The 23,270-nt window shown below is 37.2% G+C and overlaps 1 protein-coding gene across 1 annotated transcript; it reads left to right on the top strand.

Moving 5' to 3' along the window:
- Nucleotides 1–14,549: 14,549 nt before the first annotated feature.
- On the top strand, nucleotides 14,550–15,548 carry LOC101117750 (olfactory receptor 9K2-like). The gene has a single exon (XM_012174816.3). The coding sequence runs from the start codon at nucleotides 14,607–14,609 to the stop codon at nucleotides 15,546–15,548; it is 942 nt and encodes a 313-aa protein (XP_012030206.2). The 5' UTR covers nucleotides 14,550–14,606.
- Nucleotides 15,549–23,270: the final 7,722 nt, after the last annotated feature.

The following is a 23,270-nucleotide window of genomic DNA, read 5'->3' as shown; positions in this document are numbered from 1 at the left end:
GGGAAAAACTGGGAGAACAGGTCTTCAGATAGTTAGATATTTTCAGGAGCTGATTTTATGAACTCAATTTTTGTGTCTCCTTACATCTAGAAAAACACTAAAATCCATGGTGATAACTGTTCCTTGTAAGCAGCAGAAACCTTCAAAAAACGCGTGCTTGATTTTTGAACAAAAAAATATGTGCAAAAAATATGTACACGCCTTCAACAAAATCACATATGTACTGACCATCTTTGGAGTAGTTTCTCGGAGCTATCTGAGGTGCTGTCTCCCAGACTATAGACTTCATTTTGCCCCAAATACAGTTCGATTCTTGACTCTCAGGTGTGTAAATTTTTTTAAGCCAACAGGTGCTGCAATGAACAAAGAGTCCTGATTTTTCATTGGCTGAGTCTTTCATAGGAAAGAAGAGGAGTCTTTGCTTTTCCCATTGGGCTCTGCTTTGTTGTAGGTGTGAAAACTCCCGACTTTGAGCCTTCTATTTTAATTACTTGAGGTTTCTGGTTACTAAATTTTTATAACCATTCTTAAATTTTCACTTGAATCACCTATTTTATATATGCTGTATCAAAAGGTAATAATAATAAGAAATAAACAATAAATAATCTTCATTTTATACATCAATTTGAGAAGTTGTGTGAGTGTGTCAGCCATAGGGGAGTGCTCTGAGGACATGCTTGCTTCTGGGTCCTAATATAAAAAACCAAAGTGGGAGATAAAAATATACAAATTTTTTGAGCAATCATTTCCTTAAATGAACCTTCATAATTTTTCCTATATTAATTATTTAAGGAATATTTAATAAAAGAATAGAAGCTAAGCAGTTGTCAAAATAGAATGTGATTCAAAATTTTCTTACTTGCCTCTGTATCTTCATTTATTCTATTAATTTTATTTAATCTCTAACATCATCTGATCTTGTGGTAGGCTTAGGTATAAATAACCTTATTTTTTAGAGAACTTACAATTTAATGTTGGAATCAAATCATTGAACATGTAATTGAAATCCAGAAATTTTATTTTATTGTTTAATGCACACAAAGAATAAATATGGAGATTGTAAGGTGGGGTGCCTGAGAGCGGGTGTTGGTAATCAAGGAAAGTCTTCTTAGGGCTATATAGAAAATATATTTGAAGGATGTAAGATTGGAGTCAGGGATACTGCTTTATCAGTTTATGTTATTGATGTGGCTTGAAATATGCCAATGTAATTTTAAAATGGCATATTTAAAAATATAAGTATAATACCCAGAACACAGTAACTGATTAGTATGAGAAGGATGCAGCAAAGAAGATGTGTCTCATCATTTTGAACCTGAATAATACGTGTGGTGATGGTACAAATCATGAAAATAAAGGAGCTCTTAGCAGGCTAGGAATAGAGGAGAATTTCCTTAACTTGAAAAGTAACATCTACCAAAAATCTAGAGCTAAGATCATATTTATCATGAGAAAGCAAAAACTTTCTTGCTGGAATTAAGAACAAGGCTAGGGAGTCCCCACTACTAAACCTTTTCAACATCCAAAAGTAAGTCTTAGCTAATATAATAGATAAGAAAAGGAATGAAAAGTGGTACGGACTGAATTATGTTTTTCAAATCTCAAATGCTTAAGCCCTAAATCCAGTACTATAGCGTATGACTATAGTGTTGACTCTTGAACAACAATGATCTGCACTGTGCAGGTCCACTTACACATAAACTGCTTTCAATAAATGTATTATAATTTTTAAAAATATTTGCAACAATTTGAAAAAAAAATTGCAGATGAACTATGTAGCTTCAATTCAGTTCAGTTCAGTCGCTCAGTCATGTCCGACTCTTTGCGACCCCATGTATCACAGCATGCCAGGCCTCCCTGTCCATCACCAACTCCCAGAGTACACCCAAACTCATGTCCATTGAGTCGATAATGCCATCCAGCCATCTCATCCTTTGTCGTCCCCTTCTTCTCCTGCCCCCAATCCGTCCCAGCATCAGAGTCTTTTCCAATGAGTCAACTCTTTGCATGAGGTGGCCAAAGTATTGGAGTTTCAGCTTTAGCATCATTCCTTCCAATGAACACCTAGGAATGATCTCCTTCAGAATGGACTGGTTGGATCTCCTTGCAGTTCAAGGGACTCTCAAGAATCTTCTCTAACACCACAGTTCAAAAGCATCAATTATTTGGTGCTCAGCTTTCTTCACAGTCCAACTCTCACATCCATACACGACCACTGGGAAAACCATAGCCTTGACTAGATGGACCTTTCTTGGCAAAGTAATGTCTCTGCTTTTGAATATGCTATCTAGGTTGGTCATAACTTTCCTTCCAAGGAGTAAGCATCTTTTAATTTCATGGCTGCAATCACCATCTGCAGTCATTTTAGAGCCCCCCAAAATAAAGTCTGACACTGTTTCCACTGTTTTCCCATCTATTTCCCATGAAGTGATGGGACCAGATGCCATGATCTTAGTTTTCTGAATGTTGAGATTTAAGCCAACTTTTTCACTCTCCTCTTTCACTTTCATCAAGAGGCTTTTTAGTTCTTCATTTTCTGCCATAAGGGTGGTGTCATCTACATATCTGAGGTTATTGATATTTCTCCTGGCAATCTTGTTTCCAGTTTGTGCTTCTTCCAGCCCAGTGAGAAATACTGAAAAAATTAAGAAAAATAAGGTATGTCATGGATGTATAAAATGTATGTAACACTGCTCTATTTTGTCACTTATTAACATCAGTTCAGTTCAGTCCCTCAGTCATGTCCAACTCTTTGTGACCCCATGGACTGCAGCGCGCCAGGCTTTGCTGTCCATCACCAACTCCCAGAGCTTGCTCAAAATCAGGTCCATTGAGTCAGTGATGCCATCCAATTATCTCATCCTCTGTCATCCTCTTCCCCTCCTGCCTTCAATCTTTCCCAGCATCAGGGTCTTTGCCAATGAGTCAGTTCTTCAGCTTCAGCATCAGTCCTTCCAATGAATATTCAGAACTGATTTCCTTTAGGATGGACTGATTGGATCTCCTTCCTGTCCAAGGGACTCTCATGAGTCTTCTCCAACACTACATTTCAAAAGGATCAATTCTTTGGTTCTCAATTTTCTTTATAGTCCAACTCTCACATCCATACATGACTACTGGAAAGACCATAGCTTTGACTAGATGGACCTCTGTTGGCAAAGTAATGTATCTGCTTTTTAATATGCTGTCTAGGTTGGTCATAGCTTTTCTTCCAAGGAGCAAGCATCTTCTAATTTCATGGCTGCATTCACCATCTGCAGTGATTTTGGAGCCCCCCCCAATATAAAGTCTGTCACTGTTTCCATTGTTTCCCCATCTATTTGCCATGAAGTGATGTGACCAGATGCCATGATCTTTTTTTTTTGAATCTTGAGTTTTAAGCCAACTTTTTCACTCTCCTCTTTTACTTTCATCAAGAGGTGCTTTAGTTCTTTACTTTCTGCCATAAGAGTGGTATCACCTACATATCTGAGGTTATTGATATTTTCCCCAGCAATCTTGATTCCAGCTTGTGCTTCACCAAGCCTGGCATTTCCCATGATGTACTCTGCATATAAGTTAAATAAGCAGGGTGACAATATACATCCTTCCTTGAGGTACTCCTTTCCTGGTTTGGAACCAGTCTATTGTTCCATGTCCAATTTTCTAAATGTTGCTTCTTGACCTGCATACAGATTTCTCAGGAGGTTTCCTATCTCTTGAAGAATTTTCCATGGTTTGTTGTGATCCACACAGTGAAACAGTCAAAGGTTTTGGTATAGTCAGTAAAGGAGAAGTAGATTTTTTTCTGGAACTCTCTTGTATTTTCCATGATCCAATGGATGCTGGCAATTTGATCTCTGGTTCCTCTGCCTTTTCCAAATTCAGCTTGAACATCTGGAAGTTCTCAGTTCATGTACTGCTAAAGCCTGGCTTGCAGAATTTTGAGCATTACTTTGTTGGTGTGTGAGATGAGTGCAATTGTGTGGTAGTTTGAATATTCTTTGGCATTGCCTTTCTTTGGGATTGGAATAAAAACTGACCTTTTCCAGTCCTGTGGCCACTGCTGAGTTTTACAAATTTGCTGGCATATTGAGTGCAGCACTTTCACAGCATCATTGTTTAGGATTTGAAACAGCTCAACAGAATTCCATCACCTCCACTAGCTTTGTTCATAGTGATGCTTCCTAAGGCCCACTTGACTTCACATTCCAGGATGTCTGGCTCAAGGTGAGTGATCACACCATCGTGGTTATATGGATCATGAAGATCTTTTTGCATAGTTTTGTGTATTATTGCCACCTTTTCTTAATATCTTCTGCTTATGTTATGTCCATACCATTTCTGTCCTTTATTGTGCCCATCTTTGCATGAAATGTTCCCTTGGTATCTCTAATTTCCTTGAAGAGATATCCAGTCTTTCCCATTCTATTGTTCTACTGTACTTTGCATTAATCGCTGAGGAAGGCTTTCTTATTATCTCTCCTTGCTATTCTTTGGAACTCTGCATTCAAATGGGTATATCTTTCCTTTTCTCCTTTGCTTTTTGCTTCTCTTCTTTTCTCAGCTATTTTTAAGGCCTCCTCACACAACCATTTTGCCTTTCTTATTTTTGGGGATGGTCTTGGTCACTGTCTCCTGTACAATGTCATGAACCTCCATCCATAGTTCTTCAGGCACTCTATCAGATCTAATCCCTTGAATCTATTTGTCATTTTCATTGTATGATCATAAGGAATTTGATTTAGGTCATACCTGAATGGTCTAGTGGTTTTCCCTACTTTCTTCAACTTAAGTTTGAATTTTGAAATATGGAGTTCATGATCTGAGCCACAGTCATCTTTGATGATCTTTTTTTTTTTTTTGCTACTGTATGGAGTTTCTCCATCTTCGGCTCAAATATTACAATCAATCCGATTTTGGTATTGACCATCTGGTGATGCCCATGTGTAGAATCTTCTCTTATGTTGATGGAAGAGGGTGTTTGCTATGACCAGTGCATTCTCTTGGCAAAACTCTATTAGCCTTTGTCCTGCTTCATTTTGTACTCCATGGCCAAACTTGCCTTTACTCCAGGTATCTCTTGACTTCCTATTTTTGCATACCAGCCTCCTATGATGAAAAGAATTTCTTTTTTTTTTTCTTTTTCTTTTTTTGGTGTTAGTTCTAGAAGGTCTTGTCTTCATAGAACCATTCAACTCAGATTCTTCAGTATTAGTGGTTGGGGCATAGACTTGGATTACTGTGACACTGAATGGTTTGCCTTGGAAACAAACAGAGATCATTCTTTTGTTTTTGAGATTGCACCCAAGTACTGTATTTCAGACTTTTTGGTTGACTATGAGGGCTACTCCATTTCTTATAAGAGATTTTTGCCCACGGTTAGTAGATACAGTGGTCATCTGAACTAAATTCACCCATTCCAGTCCATTTTAGTTCGCTAATTCCTAAAATGTCTATTTTCACTCTTGCCATCTCCTGTTGGATCACTTCCAATTTACCTTGATTCATGGACCTAACATTCCAGGTTCCTATGCAATATTGTTCTTTATAGAATTGGACTTTACTTCCATCTCCAGTCGCAACTGAGCATTGTTTTTGCTTTGGCTCCATCTCTTCATTCTTTCTGGAGTTATTTCTCCACTCTTCTCTAGTAGCATATTGGGCACCTGCCAACCTGGGGAGTTCATCTTTCAGTGTCCTATCTTTTTGCCTTTTCATATTGTTCATGGTGTTCTCAAGGCAAGAATTCCAAAGTGGTTTGTCATCCCCTTCTCCACAAGACCACGTTTTGTCAGTACTCTCCACTATGACCTGTCTGTCTTGGGTGGCCTTACAGGGCATTGGTCATAGTTTCATTGAATTAGACAAGGCTGTGGTCCATGTGATCAGTTTGATTAGTTTTCTGTGATTGTCATTTTCATTCTGTTTTTCCTCTGATTGATAAGGATAGGAGGCTTATGGAAGCTTCCTGGTGGGAGAGACTGACTGTGGGGGCAACTGGATCTTATTCTGATGGGCGGGGCCATGCTCAATAAATCTTTAATCCAAGTTTCTGTTGATGGGCAGGGCTGTGTTCCCTCCCTGTTGTTTGACCTGTGACCAAACAATGACAGGGGTAATGAAGATAATGGTGACCTCTTTCCAAAGGTCTTTTGCATGCGCTATTGTATTCAGTGCATGCAGAAGGCCACTGTCGAACCACGTCTCCGCTGGAAATTCCTGGACATTCACAGACAAGTCTTTATTAACACAAAACAAACACAAACCTATCACAAGATGTTAAAATTTCCCAAAACCAATGGACACAAATCCTTATAGACCATACCTGCCTGGTACATTCCAAGTTGAGAGACATGTAAAAACCCTAATAATGCAGTATTATAAGTACAGGACATCGACTGTAGTGCATACTGTACTACTGTCATAATTTTGTGCTACCTCCTGTTGCTGTTGTCATGAGCTCGAGTGCTGTGAGTATCCACTTAAAACACGACATGATACTAATCATCGCCATGTGAGTTGCTAATCTCTCCAATAAACTGAGTACCACAATACAAAGTGATATGTCCCACTTCTTGTATATTTTTTCATCATATTTAGTGCAATACCTTGAATAGTAACACCATTAGACTCCTATGAAATGCTACTAGTAATGCTGGAAGTGCTCCTAAGAAGCAGAGAATAGTCATGACCTTAGAAAAAAAGTTGAATTGCTAGGTACCTACTTGGTAGACTAGGTCTGTAGCAATAGTTGCTTGCCATTTTAAGATGAATGAATCCAGTGTAAGGACTATTAATTTTTTTTAAAGAAATTCGTGAAGCTGTAGCTTGTTGTAGCTATGCCAGTAGGCATTAAACTTTGCATTTTTGTGAAATACCTTATCTCATATTAAAAATGCATTTTTTCTGGGTGCAGGATTGCCAGGAGAAAGACATATCTATACATTCTAATACGATTTGAGAAAAAGTAAAGTCATTATATTACAATTTTAAGCAAAAGGAAGGTGAAGGATCGAAAACTGGTGAATTTGATGACAGCAAAGGATGGTTTCATAATTTTAGAGAGAGGTTTGGCTTAAAAAGTGTCAAGATAACAGGAGAAGCAGCTTCTGATGATTAAGAAGGAGCAGAGGAGTTCCAAATGCCAAGAAAATCATTGAAGAGAGAGGATATCTGCCTGAACCAGTTTTTAATGCAGATAAAAGTACCCTATTCTGGGGGAAAAAAATCACAAAGGATATTTATTAGTGAAGAATGGAAGTGAGAACCAGAATTTAAGGCAGGAACAGATAGGGTCACCCTACTGTTTTGTGCTAATGTATTCAGATTTATTACCTATAAAACTACTAATCCCCAGGATTTAAAGGCAAAATGTAAACTTCAGCTGTAAGTCTTCAGGGTGTACAGCAAGAAGAACTAGACAATTACCCTTTTCTGCATTGGTTTCATGGATGCTTTGGTGCTAAAGTAGGAAGTACCCTGCAGGTATGCCTTAACCTTTTTTTTTTTTTTTTAATTGGACAGTGTCCCTGGCCTCCCAGAACTCCATGAGTTAAATACCAAGAGTGTCTACTTGCGTGTCCCTTAACACAACATCTCTATTTCAGCCCCTAGATCACGAGGCATATTGATCTTTAAGGCTCATTTCACATGATACTCTACAGAAAATATTGTCAATGATATGGAAGAGAACTCTGACAGACAGAACATCCTGAAAGTCTGAAAGGATTATACCACTGAAGATGTCATCATTGTTATAGAAAAAGCTGTGAAAGCCATCAGGCCTGAAACAGTAAATTCCTGCTGGAGAAACTGTGTCCAGATGCTGTACATGACTTGACATGATTTACAGCAGAGCCAATCAAGAAAATCATGAAAGATATTGAGGATAGGGTAAGTGGTAGAGTGGGTATTTTGTTTCAAGATATGGAAGTTGGAAAAATTCAAGAACTGCTAAATACCATAACAAAGGAATTAACAGAAGATTTGACAGAGATGAGTGGTTGTGAATCAGTGCCAGATGACAAGGAAGAGGATGCAGACCTTTGAAGCAGTGCTAGAGACACGTGACATTAGGCAATTGGGCAAAAGGACTCCAATAATTTAAGACTGCTTTTGACTTCTTTTATGACATGAAGTTGGCTAAAAAGTTCATTCCGGTTTTTCTGTACACTGGTATGGAAAGTGGAATGAACTTTTTGGTCTACCCAATACATTATGAATTACATTCATAATGAATTACACTCATAGTGAATTATACAATGGAGCTTCCCTTGTAGCTCAGTTGGTAAAGAATCTGCCTGCAATGCAGGAGACTCAGGTTCAATTCCTGGGTCAGGACAATCCCCTAGAGAAGGAAATGCAACACATTCTTGTATTCTAGCCTGGAAAATCCTATGGACAGAGGAGCCTGGCAGGCTACAGTCTGTTGGGTCACAAGGGTCAGACACGACTTAGCGACTAAACCACCACCACAGTATATGTGGGCTTCCCAGGTGGAAGCCCTGAGTTGAGAAGATCCCCTGGAGGAGGAAATGGTAACCCACTCTAGTATTCTTGGCTGGAAAATCCCATGGACAGAGGGACATGTGGGGCTACAGTCCACGTGGTTGCAAGGAGTCAGACATGACTTAGCAATTGAGTATGAATGCATGGTATGTGTACTGTCTCTTGTAATTAGAGAAACTGCATATTACCATCATAGGTAGGTGGGTTTTAAAAAATGTAACAATGTTTCTGATATTGTATTATGACTCTGTCTATAATACTGAATGTCTTAAAAAGTTTATAATAATTCATTGATTAGTTGCATAGGTTGGGCTAGCATGAAGCAATTATACTGACTACAGAATTCTCATAAAGCATTCATATTGTACTTTAGTTAATAATACACCTGCACTGATACAGGTGTAAGAATCTTTACACCTGTAAATAAATGAAATTTCTTTTTTTACATTATCATTTTTATCTTTTTATCTTCTCATTTTTGATGTCTAGTGTTAGTAGTATGAATAATATATACAGTGTTTTGTATCATATGGAACTATACTGATGTAGAATTGAGAGATTATTTGACAGATGATCATTTGTTGATTAATGTGCATCTATAAGTTTCCCTACTTGGCAAATTGCCTCCAGTAATTCTTGCTATAGCATTTAAAAAATATTCAGGGGCATATTTTGCTCTACAGTCTAACGCAATTACATTTGTCCTTTCAGGGGACAATATAAAGAATGCATGAAATTCAACAACAAAAAACAAACAAATCGATTAAAAAATGGGCAGAGGCATAGAAAAGGACTTGTGGACCTATCAGGGAAAGGAGAGGGAGACAAACTGAAAGAGTAGCATTGACATATATACACCACCATGGGTAAAATAGCTGGAAACAGCTGTATAGCATAGGGAACCCAACTCGGTGCTGAGAAGGCTGGAATGGGGAATTGCGAGGGAGGTTCCAGAAGAAAGGGATATACATATACTTATAGCTGATTCATGTTGTTGTACAGCAGAAACCAACACAACATTGTAAAGTAATTATCCTTCAATTAAAAATAAACTTTTAAAAAATGTAAGCTCTTTAAGGGCTTGCATTTTCTCTGCTTCCATCACTGATTACTTTGCATTTACAAACAACAGTGTGTGTTTCAACAATAAATGAGTGAAATAAAATCATGAGTAAAGGATTTTAATGTACATTTTTCCATAGAAGTCATACAGATGGTCAATCGGCACAAGAAAACATGTTAAACATCACAAATTATTAGGGAAATGCAAATAAAAGCCATAATGAGATACCACCTCATGCCTGTTAGAATAGCTATTACCAAAAAGGCAAAAAATAAGAAGTGATGGTGAAGATGTGGAGAAAAGGAAACTCTCATAACATTCTTGGTGAGAATATAAATTGGCTCAGTGAAGATAGAAAAAAGTATGGAGATTTCTCAAAATATTAAGAATAGAGTTACCATATGATCCAGCTATTCTGATTCTGGGTATTTATCCAAAGGATATGAAAATACTAATTTGAAAAGATAAATGCACCCCTGTGTTAATCACAGCATTATTTACAATAACCAAGATAGAGAAACAACTTAAATGTCCACTGATGGATGGATAAAGAAGAAATGGTGTATATAGAGAATAGAACCATACTCAACCTAAAAAAAGATGAAACCTTGCCATTAGTGATAACATGGGTGGACTTCAAGGGTATTATTCTAAGTGAAATAAGTTAAATAGAGAAATGACTTATTCATATGTGGAATACAGAAAACAAACAAACAAAAGCCAAAATAAGTGAGCAGACCAAACCAATCAAAAGCAAGCATGTAGATGCAGAGAACAGAATAGTCACTATCAGAGAGAAAGAGGTGGGGGAGTGGAAGGTGAAATAGGTAAAGGAGATCAACTATATGGTGATGGAAACTAAATTTTCAGTGGTAAGCACCGTGCAGCATATAAAGAAGTAGAAATATAATGTACTCATGAAACTTGTATAATATAAACCAGTGTTACCTAAATAAACAGTATATTAAAATAATAATAAATCTTGAAATATCAGCTATCACAGAAAAAAAAAACTTTTTGGTTCCCTTTGCAAGGATAGTCTTTACAGCCAGTTTTTTATGTTTGTTCCAACTCAAAGAGTGCGTTTCTTATTTGTCTCCTCACGTTTTCTCTGGTGTACTTGCAGTTGGTCTACAGCTAGCTTTTTGTTCTCATGGAGCTAATGGTCTCTTCTTCTTTGGCTATCACCAAATTATTATTACATTTCAGAGTTCACTTGTGTTTGGACTTTCCCACACTTTGTTTCACTTGGATCTCTCTGTTACGGTACACCTTTCATTCTGGGCAAATCCTGTGTGTGGTTCAGTACTCTCAGAGTGACCCCTCTGCTTTAGAAGCAGGTTTCTGGGTGAGGTCAGTAACCTAATGTATTATCTCTCTTGTCATAGAACCTCCATCCTTTGAACAGGGGCCACTGAAACTAGTTTATCATGCCAGAGGTCAAGCTTCTACCCTATGAATGAAGGCTGGTAAAGAAAGAGATCTCCAAAATATTTTAGCCATTCTTGCTTTGAATAGAGCTTCTGCATGTTTATATCCTAGGGAGTGAGATACGTTTGCAACATACTACTCTCAAGGTGATGGGCTTCCCAGATGGTACTAGTGGTTAAAAACCCACCAGTCAGTGTAGCAGACATAAGAGATATGGGGTTTGATTCCTGGCTTGGAAAATCCCCTGGAGAAGGGCATAGCAACCCACTCCAATATCCTTGCCTGGAGAATCCCACGGACAGAGGAGCCTGGCAGGCTACAATCCATTGGGTTGCATAGAGTTGGACGTGACTGAAGCGACTTAGCATGCATGCATGCAGTCTCAAGTTGATATGGTAGCCTTTGTCTGGTACTGAGGGGAAGAGGAATCTGTATATTTTTTCTTATACTTGTCTACAAGAAAATCATGTTGTGCTGAGAGAGGAGAGGAAGGAAGTAGGCCTTGGATCAAATAAGTATGTGTGACTATTTATATTGGCTGTATTCACAATATCTGATAACTGAAAACACCTCAACTGTGCAACAATTTAAGAGTACCAAAATTTGGTACATATGTAAATAGAATACTCATCAATAAAAAGAATGAGTTACTTATAGCTATTACAACATGAATAAACCTCAAAATAGTTTTACGCAGTGAAAAAAGCCTGAGATAAAAGGGTGAATACTGTATGCAAACATATTTATATCCAAAAGAAAATCACATCACTGGTTATTTGAAAATGGATTCGGAAGGAAGCATGGTTAATAAAGGGCATGATACATCTTTTGGAGGTGATGGAAATGATCTGTATCTTGATATGGTGATGATTTCACTGATGCATAAAACTGGCTAAACTCACAGAAATGTATACTGAATGAATACAGTTCATTTCACACTAATTGTTTCTCAATAAAGTATTTGAGAAAAAATCATAAGTAGAGCTTCATTTTTAGGTGCAAGGAGTTGCGTTTTAGAGCACTGACTCACATATATCTTATTTTGGATTGAAGATTTTAAAAAGATCTTTTTGGTCCCTCCCAAAGGATTCTCACAAGAAAACAGCTCTTGTATATATGTTGACTCCTATTAGATTCAGTCTGATTTTCCCCCCATTTTCTTTCTTTTCTTTTCTTTTCTAAGTTTGAAGTTCCTGTTCCTCATGGACCTTGGTTCTGGCGTCTAGATATCTTAATAGCTAATTTATACTTCTTTCTTTCCCAGGAGGACTGTTTCCCAGAAGGTAAAGGAAACCTCAATGCTTCAATTATTAGAAAAATTTATATTGTTATGCCAAAAGCATAGCTGTTATGAATAACTGGTGCTATTTTGGCAGGTTATCAGATATCCCAGATGACTCAAGGCCTCTACTTGGATATCTAAGACAATCTATTTTCCTTCTTAAAAGCATTCAAGCACTAGAGAATGCAGGAGAAAGACTATCCTGCTGATTGATTTCTCAGGTTTGCTTTGCATAACTACAGATTATAGTTACTGGAAGTATTTCAGAGTTATTCAAGCATCACTGGAAAATTCACTTCTTTCTCTTCTACAAAGGATATCACATTTTTCAGTGTCAAATACTAAAGGAAATTTCCTCATAAAGGAATTTATAAGCCAATAAATATCCTTATTACATAGTGTGATAAGGAAAGTAAGCCTATTTTCTCTATAGAAAGAATATGAAACTGAGATACTGAAAATATATTTGGAAATTCTGAGAGGAAGGGAGTTCATTTTATTTTGACATAATGATTTTTTTCAGTACTTGTAGTTGTAACATAGACATTAACTTTGTTTACTCTTTTTAGAATGAAAACAATAAAAAGGCAAAAACATCAGAATTCTGAGGCTTCTTTTTACAGAATATGCAAATTATCAAACAATATAAGGTAAGAGTAAATTTTAAAATGTATGAGTTTTTGACAAATAATAAATCACCAACTATTTATCTATTGACTACTCTGGGAAAAACACTCTTCTTTTGTCAGATCTAAATGTCTTTAGCTGTAAACATTAATATTAGAATGAGTTTGTTAGGAATCATTTCAGTTCAGTTTAGCTGCTCAGTCCTGTCCAACTCTTTGTGACCCCATGGACTGCAGCATGCCAAGGCCTTCTGGTCCATCACCAACTTCTAGACCTTGCTCAAAATTTAAAATGATCTGGTCCCTTGCCCCCAGGCAGGATTAAAGGAATATAAATAAGATACATTATTTTTCAAAAAACATTTCACAACTATTATTGTGTTTCCTTTCACTGTCTAAATAGTTTATACTTCCTCAGATCCTAAGAATGATCTATTTAAAATCTTGTCCCTTTAATATAATTATCTGCATAGTTAATTTTAATGGAGCTGGTGAATAACAAAAATATATCAAAATGACATCATACCATTTTACTGAAAGCCATATTTTTCTCATGTAAAATATTATATTTCTCTCAGATTTCTTTATTAATGAAAAAGGTTATAGATTAAGAGCACAGATTTGAGAGCCAGATTTCTGGGCTTCAGATTTCAATTCTGACCCTACTAAGGTGGCTTTCAACATATTTTATTTCTTGGTACTTCATTTTCCTTACTGTAAACTGGAGAATACAATAATACTCACCTCATATTATTGTTGTATATATAAAATGAGCTACTAGGAAAGCATTTAGAAAAGTGGTCTATAAAAGATTCCACGTAATGTTTGCCATTATTATTGTTGTCTAGGCACAGTCATGCACATAAAGCCTGAGGAGAAGGAGTGATCTTATTTGAACTGTCTAGTAAATGTACTAATGATGACTGTGAAGTTTATATTCAGGATAAATAAGAATGCAGTCAACAATTTCTTCATATGTATCTTTTGCTCAGTATCCATTTCTAAAGTAATTCTACGTAGATAGTATAAATCTCTTTCTTAAACACTATGAGCTGTTAGATGAGGAAATGTGAGAAAATTGCATTTATGAAAAAGAATTTGAGGCTTATCTGAAATTTGAAGAATTTGAGACTCATGCATGAAATTCCAGCATGCAAGTGATAACAATTTTTGTGTTTGGCTGTTCACAACTTATTCTTTGTGAGTGTATAACTTACATCAGAATCCAAAGTTTCCATTACCCACAAAAAGTAATCGCAACCTTTAAGTAGTCTTAATTCAGTCATTTTCTTTGTATCTGCTGGTAATCTAAGTTTGCCAAGCTAAGTTTTACTAAACGAGACTACTGAAGCCCTTAACATAACCAAACTAAGATACCCAAATTGCTTCCTAAATGTTATTTATTGAAATATTTGTGCTCTCACAATTGGTCTCATGACATTGCATTTATTGCATAAATCATGAGTAGGAAATATATACAGAAGTGATACTTGCAAACATGAAAGGCATTTGTGTTTGAAGTCACTGTATAAGTTTCATAAGGAAAAGATCGAATTCCAGCACTTTTATGAATTAGTAATTTTTAAGGTTAAAATAAATAATGATTATAGAATAGCTTTATGACTCCTATACTAAAAGAGATTATTTGTAGCTAGGATGACAGCCAAGAGTTCATTTGTTTATTTTGCCTTGTACCTCTCAGCAGGTTTCTGCCATGGGTGACAGGGAAACATGCAACCACTCAGAAGTGACTGACTTCATTCTTGTAGGCTTCAGGGTCCGCCCAGAGCTCCATATTCTCATTTTTCTCCTATTTCTCCTTGTCTATGCCATGATCCTTCTCGGGAACATAGGCATGATCGTCATTATTATATTTGATCCCCGGCTGAACACACCAATGTATTTCTTCTTAGGCAACCTCTCCTTCGTTGATCTCTTTTATTCTTCTGTTATTGCACCCAAGGCTATGATCAATTTCTGGTCTGAGAGCAAGTCCATCTCCTATGCAGGCTGTGTGACTCAGTTCTTTCTCTTCGCCCTCTTCATTGTGACTGAGGGATTTCTGCTGGCAGCCATGGCTTATGACCGCTTCATTGCCATCTGCAATCCTCTCCTCTACACTGTCCAGATGTCAACACGTCTCTGTGTTCAGATGGTGGCTGGTTCCTATTTTTGTGGCTGCATCACCTCAGTTCCTCAGACCATCATGACATTTACTTTATCCTTTTGTGCTTCTCGGACCATTGACCATTTTTACTGTGATATTCGCCCCCTTCAGAGACTATCTTGTTCTGATCTCTTCACCCTTAAAATGGTTTCTTTCACCTTCTCTGGCCTCATTGTCTTCCCTACCATCATAGTTATTATTGTTTCTTATTTGTATATTGTGTCCACAGTTCTAAAGATACCGTCCACCAAGGGACGTCAGAAAGCTTTCTCCACTTGCAGCTCCCACTTGGGAGTCGTGAGTGTACTGTATGGTGCTGTCTTTTTTATGTATCTCACTCCTGACACATATCCTGAGCTCAGTAAAGTGGCCTCCTTGTGTTACACGCTACTCACTCCCATGTTGAATCCTCTGATTTACTCTCTGAGAAACAAAGATGTCAAAGAAGTGCTACACAAACTTTTGGAGAAGAAAAGTACTATTCTGTGATTATTATTTCTCTTCCACTAATGAGTGGTGTCTGTTTACTTTGTACTCTTCTGCTCATCAAAGAGATTATTCTCTTGAGTATCATAAAAATATTATCAAAAGCTTTTTAAAGGTAATATATATTTTCCATATATTAATTTTTATTTTCATGTGAGCATTGTCAAACCTAAATGTCCTAGATATTGGAGATTATCTGGATACTGTAGAAGCATTTTTCATGGTGAATCTTCAGACTAATCTCAAATAAAATTTTATTTCACAAAATTTATTTCTATTTTTATGGCAAACTGCTGTACACTATTTTAAGATATTATTACAGTGGTTAAGCAATTATTTTGTATGGTGTTAGTCTTTAGAATTGGTCCTTCCCTTACACACAGCCCCTGGTGACTCAGACCATAAAGAATCTGCCTGCAGTGCAAGAGATCCAGGTTTGATCTCTGGGTCGCGAAGATCTCAAGAGAATGAGTGGCTACCCACTCTAGTATTTTTGCCTGGAGAATTCCATGGACAGAGGAACCTGGCAGGCTATAGCCGATGGGGTTACAAAGAGTCAGAGACAACTGAGCGACCAACAGATTTTACATACAATCAATCACTGGACATCGACAAGGATGTCCATCTCATTTTAAAAGTATATTATTTCTCAGTTTAATCACTAGTTTCTCTGGTATGTTAAATGGTATTGAAACAAGCAGACTGTCAGTAATTTCTCTAGCAAAGATGGGTTTATTTGGGATCAGCAGAGAATTGCAATTTGCGGTATGTAATCATGGCTAGCCACATGCAATTCTCTGCATGCCAAGGGAAGGAGAACAGTTTTATAGAAGGAAGAGGAATTTGGGAATGTTCTAATGAACAGTCTATGGCTTTTTAATTACTCAGTCTTTGCCAGGTAAGAAAAGCAATCTTCCTGTAGCCTTTCCAAAGGAATAGATCAAAGCCGGAAAATCCCAGCATCATCTCAGAAAAAAAGCCTTGTTCCTGAATGAACAGGTTGAAGGCTAGCCACCTTAGGAGAAGCTGCCTCAGTTCTGCAGGGAACAGGCTGAAGGCTAGTCAGTTTCCATGGAACAATCGGATCTCAAATCACACCAAAGTGTCAAATGAGTACTAGCCTAAAGAACAACACCTTAACCAGAATGTCAGAAACTTTAAACAGATCTCAAATAAAGCCAGGAGGGCTTCAAAGGCAAAGAAGGTGCAAACTCAGTTCCAGGAGAAAAACATCTGCAACATCCAGGGTTGGTGAGAAAAACACTGTGCAAAGATGGGCTCAAATGAGGGTACCACACTTGTTCGTTCACCTGCCCTAGAGCTGTTGGGAGTCTTCTCTGGTCCCTGAGGGAACCACTGAAATGTTTACCTGAAACAAAGACTGCCAGATATTTCTCCAGCAAACATGTAAGAGAAGCACAGAGTTGAAATTCAAGGTCTGCAACCTAGGCCAGACACATGTAAGTTCCTGAATGACATGGGGAGGAAAACTCTTAAAGATGAGGAAAGAAAGACTGACCATGTCAACTACCAATTGCCATCTACCTCTATAAGGATTAAATCATATGCTGGTACAGCTGCAGATTTTCAACAACCTCTGAAAGGAGTTAGGGTAGAGTACAGAAATGAGGCATTCTGCGCTCTGGGAAAAACTGGCAGGATAGGTCTTCAGATAGATATTTTCAGGAGCCTATTTGATAAGCCCAATTCTTGTATCTCCTAATATCTAGAAAAGCACTAAAATCCTTCATGATGTCGAATGTTCCTTGTGACTAGCAGAAAACTTCTGCAAAAAATTTGTGCTTGATTGCATGTACTCCCCCTTCAACAAAATCACATACATGTACTGACCATCTTTGGGGCAGTTACGCAGAGCTACCTGAGGTGCTGTCTCCCAGACTATAATCTTAATTTTGTTCCAAATAATATTTGACTAATGAGTCTCATGTTGTGTATTTTTTTTTTTAAGTTTTGATAGGTGCTGTAGTGAAAAGAGTCCTTGGCTTCTCATTGGCTGTGTCCTTGACAGGAAAGAAGAGCACTGTTTGTCCTTCTCATAGGGCTCTGCTCTGTTGTAGGTGTGAACACCTACACTTTGGCTTTCAACTCTATTTAATTCAGGTTTCTGTTTACGAATTTTTTTTACAATCATTGTTGAATTTTCACTTGAATCAACTATTTTGTACCTGTTCTATCAAGAGGAAGTAATAACAAGAAGAAACCAACATCATATGCATGAACTTGAGAAATTGTATATTGAGTGTGTCAGGCATAGGGGAGTGCTCTGAGGACCTTCTTGCTCATGGATCCTAATATAAAAAAAAAGTGGGAGATAGAGATATACAAATCTTTTTGAGTAATCATTTCCTTAAATGAACCTTCATAATTTTTCCTGCATTAATTATTTAAGGAATATTTATTAAAAGAATAGAAGTCAGGCAGTTGTCAAAATAGAGTATGATCCAAAATTTACTTACTATGGCTCTGTATCTTCATTTATTCCATTATTTTTATTTAATCTCTGTCTAACACGTTTGATCGTGTAGTAGGTATGAATAAACTTATTCTTTAGGGAATTTATAGTTTAATGTTGGAATCAGATCATTGGACAGGTAATTAAAATCTAGAGATTTTATTTTATTGTTTAATGTATGTAAACAGTAAACATGAAGATTGTAAAGTGGGGTGCCTGAAAGTGAGCTTTGGTCATCAAGAAAAGTCTTCCTATGGTTGCATGGAAAATATATTTGAAGGACGTAAGACTGGAGTCAGCAAAACTGCTTTATCAGTTTATTTTTTTTATGGGGCTTTAAGTATGACAATGTAATTTTTAAAAGGCTTATTTAAAAATTATAAGTAAAATACACAGAACATAGAAGCTGATTAGTATGAGAGGGATGCAGCAAAGACAGTGGGTCTCATCATTCTGAACCTGAATGATATGTGTGGTGATGGTACAAATAAAAATAAAGCTCTTAGCAGGCTAGGAAGAGAAGAGAATTTCCTTGAAAAGTAACATCTACCAAAAATCTAGAGCTAAGGTCATATTTATGGTGAGAGAGCCGAAGCTTTCTTGATAAAATTAGGAACAAGGCTAGGAAGTCCCCATTACAAAAACCTTTCAACATACAATTGTAAGTCTTAGCTAATGCAATAGATAAGAAACAGAAAGAAAAGTGGTATGGACTGAATTATGTTTTTCTTTTTAAAAAAATTTTTTTTTATTTTTTTTTTAAATTTTAAAATCTTTAATTCTTACATGCGTTCCCAAACATGAACCCCCCTCCCACCTCCCTCCCCATAACATCTCTCTGGGTCATCCCCATGCACCAGCCCCAAGCATGCTGTATCCTGCGTCCGACATAGACCGGCGATTCGATTCTTACATGATAGTATACATGTTAACTCATATTTTCAATTCCTAACCCCATTATTATAGTGTATGACTATAGAGTGGACCCTTGAATACACTGGTTTGAAATATACAGGTCGTCTTATACACAAATTGTTTTCAATAAATGTATTATAAGTTCTTGAATATTTGCAGCAATTTAAAAAACTTGCAGATGAATCATGAGGCCTAGAAATATTTTAAAAAATTAAGAAAAAGTTAGATGCATCATGAATGCATAAACTGTATGTAAGTACTATTCTGTCATTTATTGTCATAAAATATACACAAATTTATGATAAAAAGTTAAAATTTACCCAAACAAATGCACAAAAATACTTACAGACCATACCTGGAACCATTTCCAACTGAGGGAAATGTGAAAACATACGAACAATATTAAATCATAATTATAGGAGGTTGATTGTAGTACATACCGTGCTACTGTCATAATTTTGTAGCTACCTCCCTGTTGCTGTTGTAGTGAGCTCAAGTCCTATGAGTAAGCACATAAGGCTCCACATGACACTCCATGTGAGCTTCTAGTCTCTCCAATAAACTGGATACCACAATAAAAAGTGATCTCTCCCACTTCTTGTATATTTTTCATCCTGGTTAGTGCAATTCCTTAAATATAAACACTATAGGACTCCTAGGAAATGCCACTAATGATGCTGGAAGTTCTCCTAAGAAGCAGAGAACAGTCATGACCTTAGAAGGAAAAGTTGAACTGCTTGGTATATTCAACTGATTGAGGTCTATAGCTATGGTTGCCCATCATTTTAAGATGAATGAATCCTGTGTAAGGACCACTAATTAAAAAAAAAAGAAATTTGAGAAGATGTAGCTTGCTGTAGCTATTCAAGTAGGCATGAAAACTTTGAACTTTTGTGAAATACTTTTATCTTGTATTAAAAATGCATCTTTTATTGTGAGCAGGATTGCTATAAGAAAGACATATCTATAGATTCTAATACAATTTGAGAGAAAGTAAAGATATTAACCTAGATAGCATATTCAAAAGCAGAGACATTACTTTGCCAACTAAGGTCCATCTAGTCAAGGTTATGGTTTTTCCAGTAGTCATGTATGGATATGAGAGTTGGACTGTGAAGAAGGCTGAGCACAAAAGAATTGATGCTTTTGTTTTATTTATTTATTTATTTATTTAATTTAAAAACCTTTAATTCTTACAGGCATTCCCAAACATGAACCCCCTCCACCTCCCTCCCCATAACATCTCTCTGGGTCATCCCCATGCACCAGCCCCAAGCATGCTGTATCCTGCGTCAGACATAGACTGGCGATTCAATTCTTACATGATAGTCTACATGTTAGAATGCCATTCTCCCAAATCATCCCACCCTCTCCCTCTCCCTCTGAGTCCAAAAGTCCATTATACATATCTGTGACTTTTTTCCTGTCTTGCATACAGGGTCGTCATTGCCATCTTTCTAAATTCCATATATATGTGTTAGTATACTGTATTGGTGTTTTTCTTTCTGGCTTACTTCACTCTGTATAATCGGCTCCAGGTTCATCCATCTCATCAGAACTGATTCAAATGAATTCTTTTTAATGGCTGAGTAATACTCCATTGTATATATGTACCACAGCTTTCTTATCTATTCATCTGCTGATGGACATCTAGGTTGTTTCCATGTCCTGGCTATTATAAACAGTGCTGCGATGAACATTGGGGTACATGTGTTTCTTTCGATTCTGGTTTTCTCGGTGTGTATGCCCAGAAGTGGGATTGCTGGGTCATAAGGTAGTTCTATTTGCAATTTTTTAAGGAATCTCCACACTGTTCTCCATAGTGGCTGTACTAGTTTGCATTCCCACCAACAGTGTAGAAGGGTTCCCTTTTCTCCACACCCTCTCCAGCATTTATTGCTTGCAGATTTTTGGAGAATTGATGCTTTTGAACTGTGGTGTTGGAGAAGACTCTTGAGAGTCCCTTGGACTGCAAGGAGATCCAACCAGTCCATTCTGAAGGAGGTCAACCCTGTGATTTCATTGGAAGGAATGATGCTAAAGCTGAAACTCCAGTACTTTGGCCACCTCATGCAGAGTTGACTCATTGGAGAAGACTCTGATGCTGGGAGGGATTGGGGGCAGGAGAAGTAGGGGATGACAGAGGATGAGATGGCTGGATGGCATTACTGACTCAATGGACATGAATCTGAGTGAACTCTGGGAGTTGGTGATGGACAGGGAGGCCTGGCATGCTGTGATTCATGGGGTCGCAAAGAGTCGGACATGACTGAGTGACTGAAATGAACTGAACTGAACTGAAAGTTACTACATGACAATGTAAAGCAAAAGGAAGGTGAAGACCTTATGACCCAGCAATCCCACTTCTGGGCATACACACCAAGGAAACAAGAATTGAAAGAGACACATGTACCCCAATGTTTATCGCAGCACTGTTTATAATAGCCAGGACATGGAAACAACTTAGATGTCCATCAGCAGATGAATGGATAAGAAAGCTGTGGTACATATACACAATGGAGTATTACTCAGCCATTAAAAAGAATTCATTTGAATCAGTTCTGATGAGATGGATGAAACTGGAGCCTACTATACAGAGTGAAGTCAGCCAGAAAGAAAAACACCAATACAGTATACTAACACATATATATGGAATTTAGAAAGATGGCAATGACGACCCTGTATGCAAGACAGGAAAAAAGACACAGATATGTATAACGGACTTTTGGACTCAGAGGGAGAGGGAGAGGGTGGGATGATTTGGGAGAATGGCATTCTAACATGTAGACTATCATGTAAGAATTGAATCGCCAGTCTATGTCTGACGCAGGATACAGCATGCTTGGGGCTGGTGCATGGGGATGACCCAGAGAGATGTTATGGGGAGGGAGGTGGGAGGGGGTTCATGTTTGGGAACTCATGTAAGAATTAAAGATTTAAAAAAAATGAAAAAAAAAAGGAAGGTGAAGGATCTAAAACTGGAAAATCTAATGTCAGAAAAGGATGGTTTCATAATTTTAGAAAGAGTTTTGGCTTAAAAAGTATCAACATAACACAGGAAGCATCTTCTGCTGATCAAGAGGTGGCAGATAAGTTCCCAAATGCCATTTAGAAAATCATTGAGGAGAGAGGATATCTGTCTGAACCAGGTTTTAATGCAGATAAAGTGCCATTTTCTGGGAAAAAAACTGTCACAAAGGATATTTATTAGTGAGGAAGGGAAGTAAGCACCAGGATTTAAGCCAGGAATGGATAGCCTCACCTTATTGTTTTGTGCAAATGTGTTCAGGTTTATGTTCAAAACTGTCCTTACCTATGAAACTACTAACCTCCAAGATTTAAAGGGAAACAATAAATGGCAGCTGCCAAATTTTGGTTGTACAGCAAGAAGGACTAGACAAGTACTCTTTTCTTTTCTGGATTGGTTCCACTAAGGCTTTATCCCTAAATTAGGAAGTACCTTGCTGGAGGGGTATGTCTTAAATTTATTTATTTATTTTTGATATTGAATAGTGTTCCTGGCCACCCAGATCCCCATGAGTTAAAAACCAAAGGTGTCTACTTTCCGCCTGAACATAACATCTCTATTTCAGCCTCTACATCAGGGGCCATATGGATCTTTAAGGCTCATTACACACGATACTCTGGAAAATATTGTCAATGATATGGAAGAGAACTCTGATAGAAAGAGAACATCATGAAAGTCTGAAAGGATTATACCACTGAAGATGCCATCATTGTTAAAAAAAAAAGCTGTGAAAGCCATCAAGTCTGAAACAATAAATTCTTGCTGGAGAGACTGTATCCAGATGTTGTATGACTTCACATGATTTACAACAGAGCCAATCAAGAAAATCATGAAAGGCATTAAAGACAGGGCAAAAAAGCTGGTGAAGTGAGTAAGGTGTTTCAAGATATGGATGTTGGAAAAATTCAAAAGCTGATTAACACAACAAATGAATTAACAAAAAAATGATTTATTTTTACTTTTGTTACCCTTGTTAGAGGAGATTGATCCAAAAAAATAGTGCTAAGAGTGATATCAAGAGTGTATTGTCTATGCTTTCTTCTAAGCGTTTTATTATTTCAGATCTTACATTTGAGTTTTGAATCCATCTTGAGTTTATTTCTGCATATGGTATGAAAAAATAAACTCTTTTGTATGATTCTTTTGCATATGGCTATCCAGATTTATCAACACCATTTGTTAAAGAGTCTGTCTTCTCTCTATTGTGTATTTTTTTTTTCTCCATTATTGTAGATTAATTGAGGTGTAAACCTGGATTTACTTCTGGGCTTCCTATTCTGTTCCATTGATCTATATGTTTGTTTTTGTG

Source organism: Ovis aries, chromosome 3 (genome assembly GCF_016772045.2).
Source record: "Ovis aries strain OAR_USU_Benz2616 breed Rambouillet chromosome 3, ARS-UI_Ramb_v3.0, whole genome shotgun sequence".
Lineage (NCBI taxonomy): Eukaryota > Metazoa > Chordata > Mammalia > Artiodactyla > Bovidae > Ovis > Ovis aries.
The sequence above is the reverse complement of the archived record's forward strand: the minus strand, read 5'-3'. Positions and strand labels throughout refer to the sequence as shown.

What these genes read in the sequence shown, in the direction of transcription:
- LOC101117750 (XM_012174816.3), top strand. Translation starts at nt 14,607, where the DNA reads ATGGGTGACAGGGAAACATGCAACCACTCAGAAGTGACTGACTTCATT.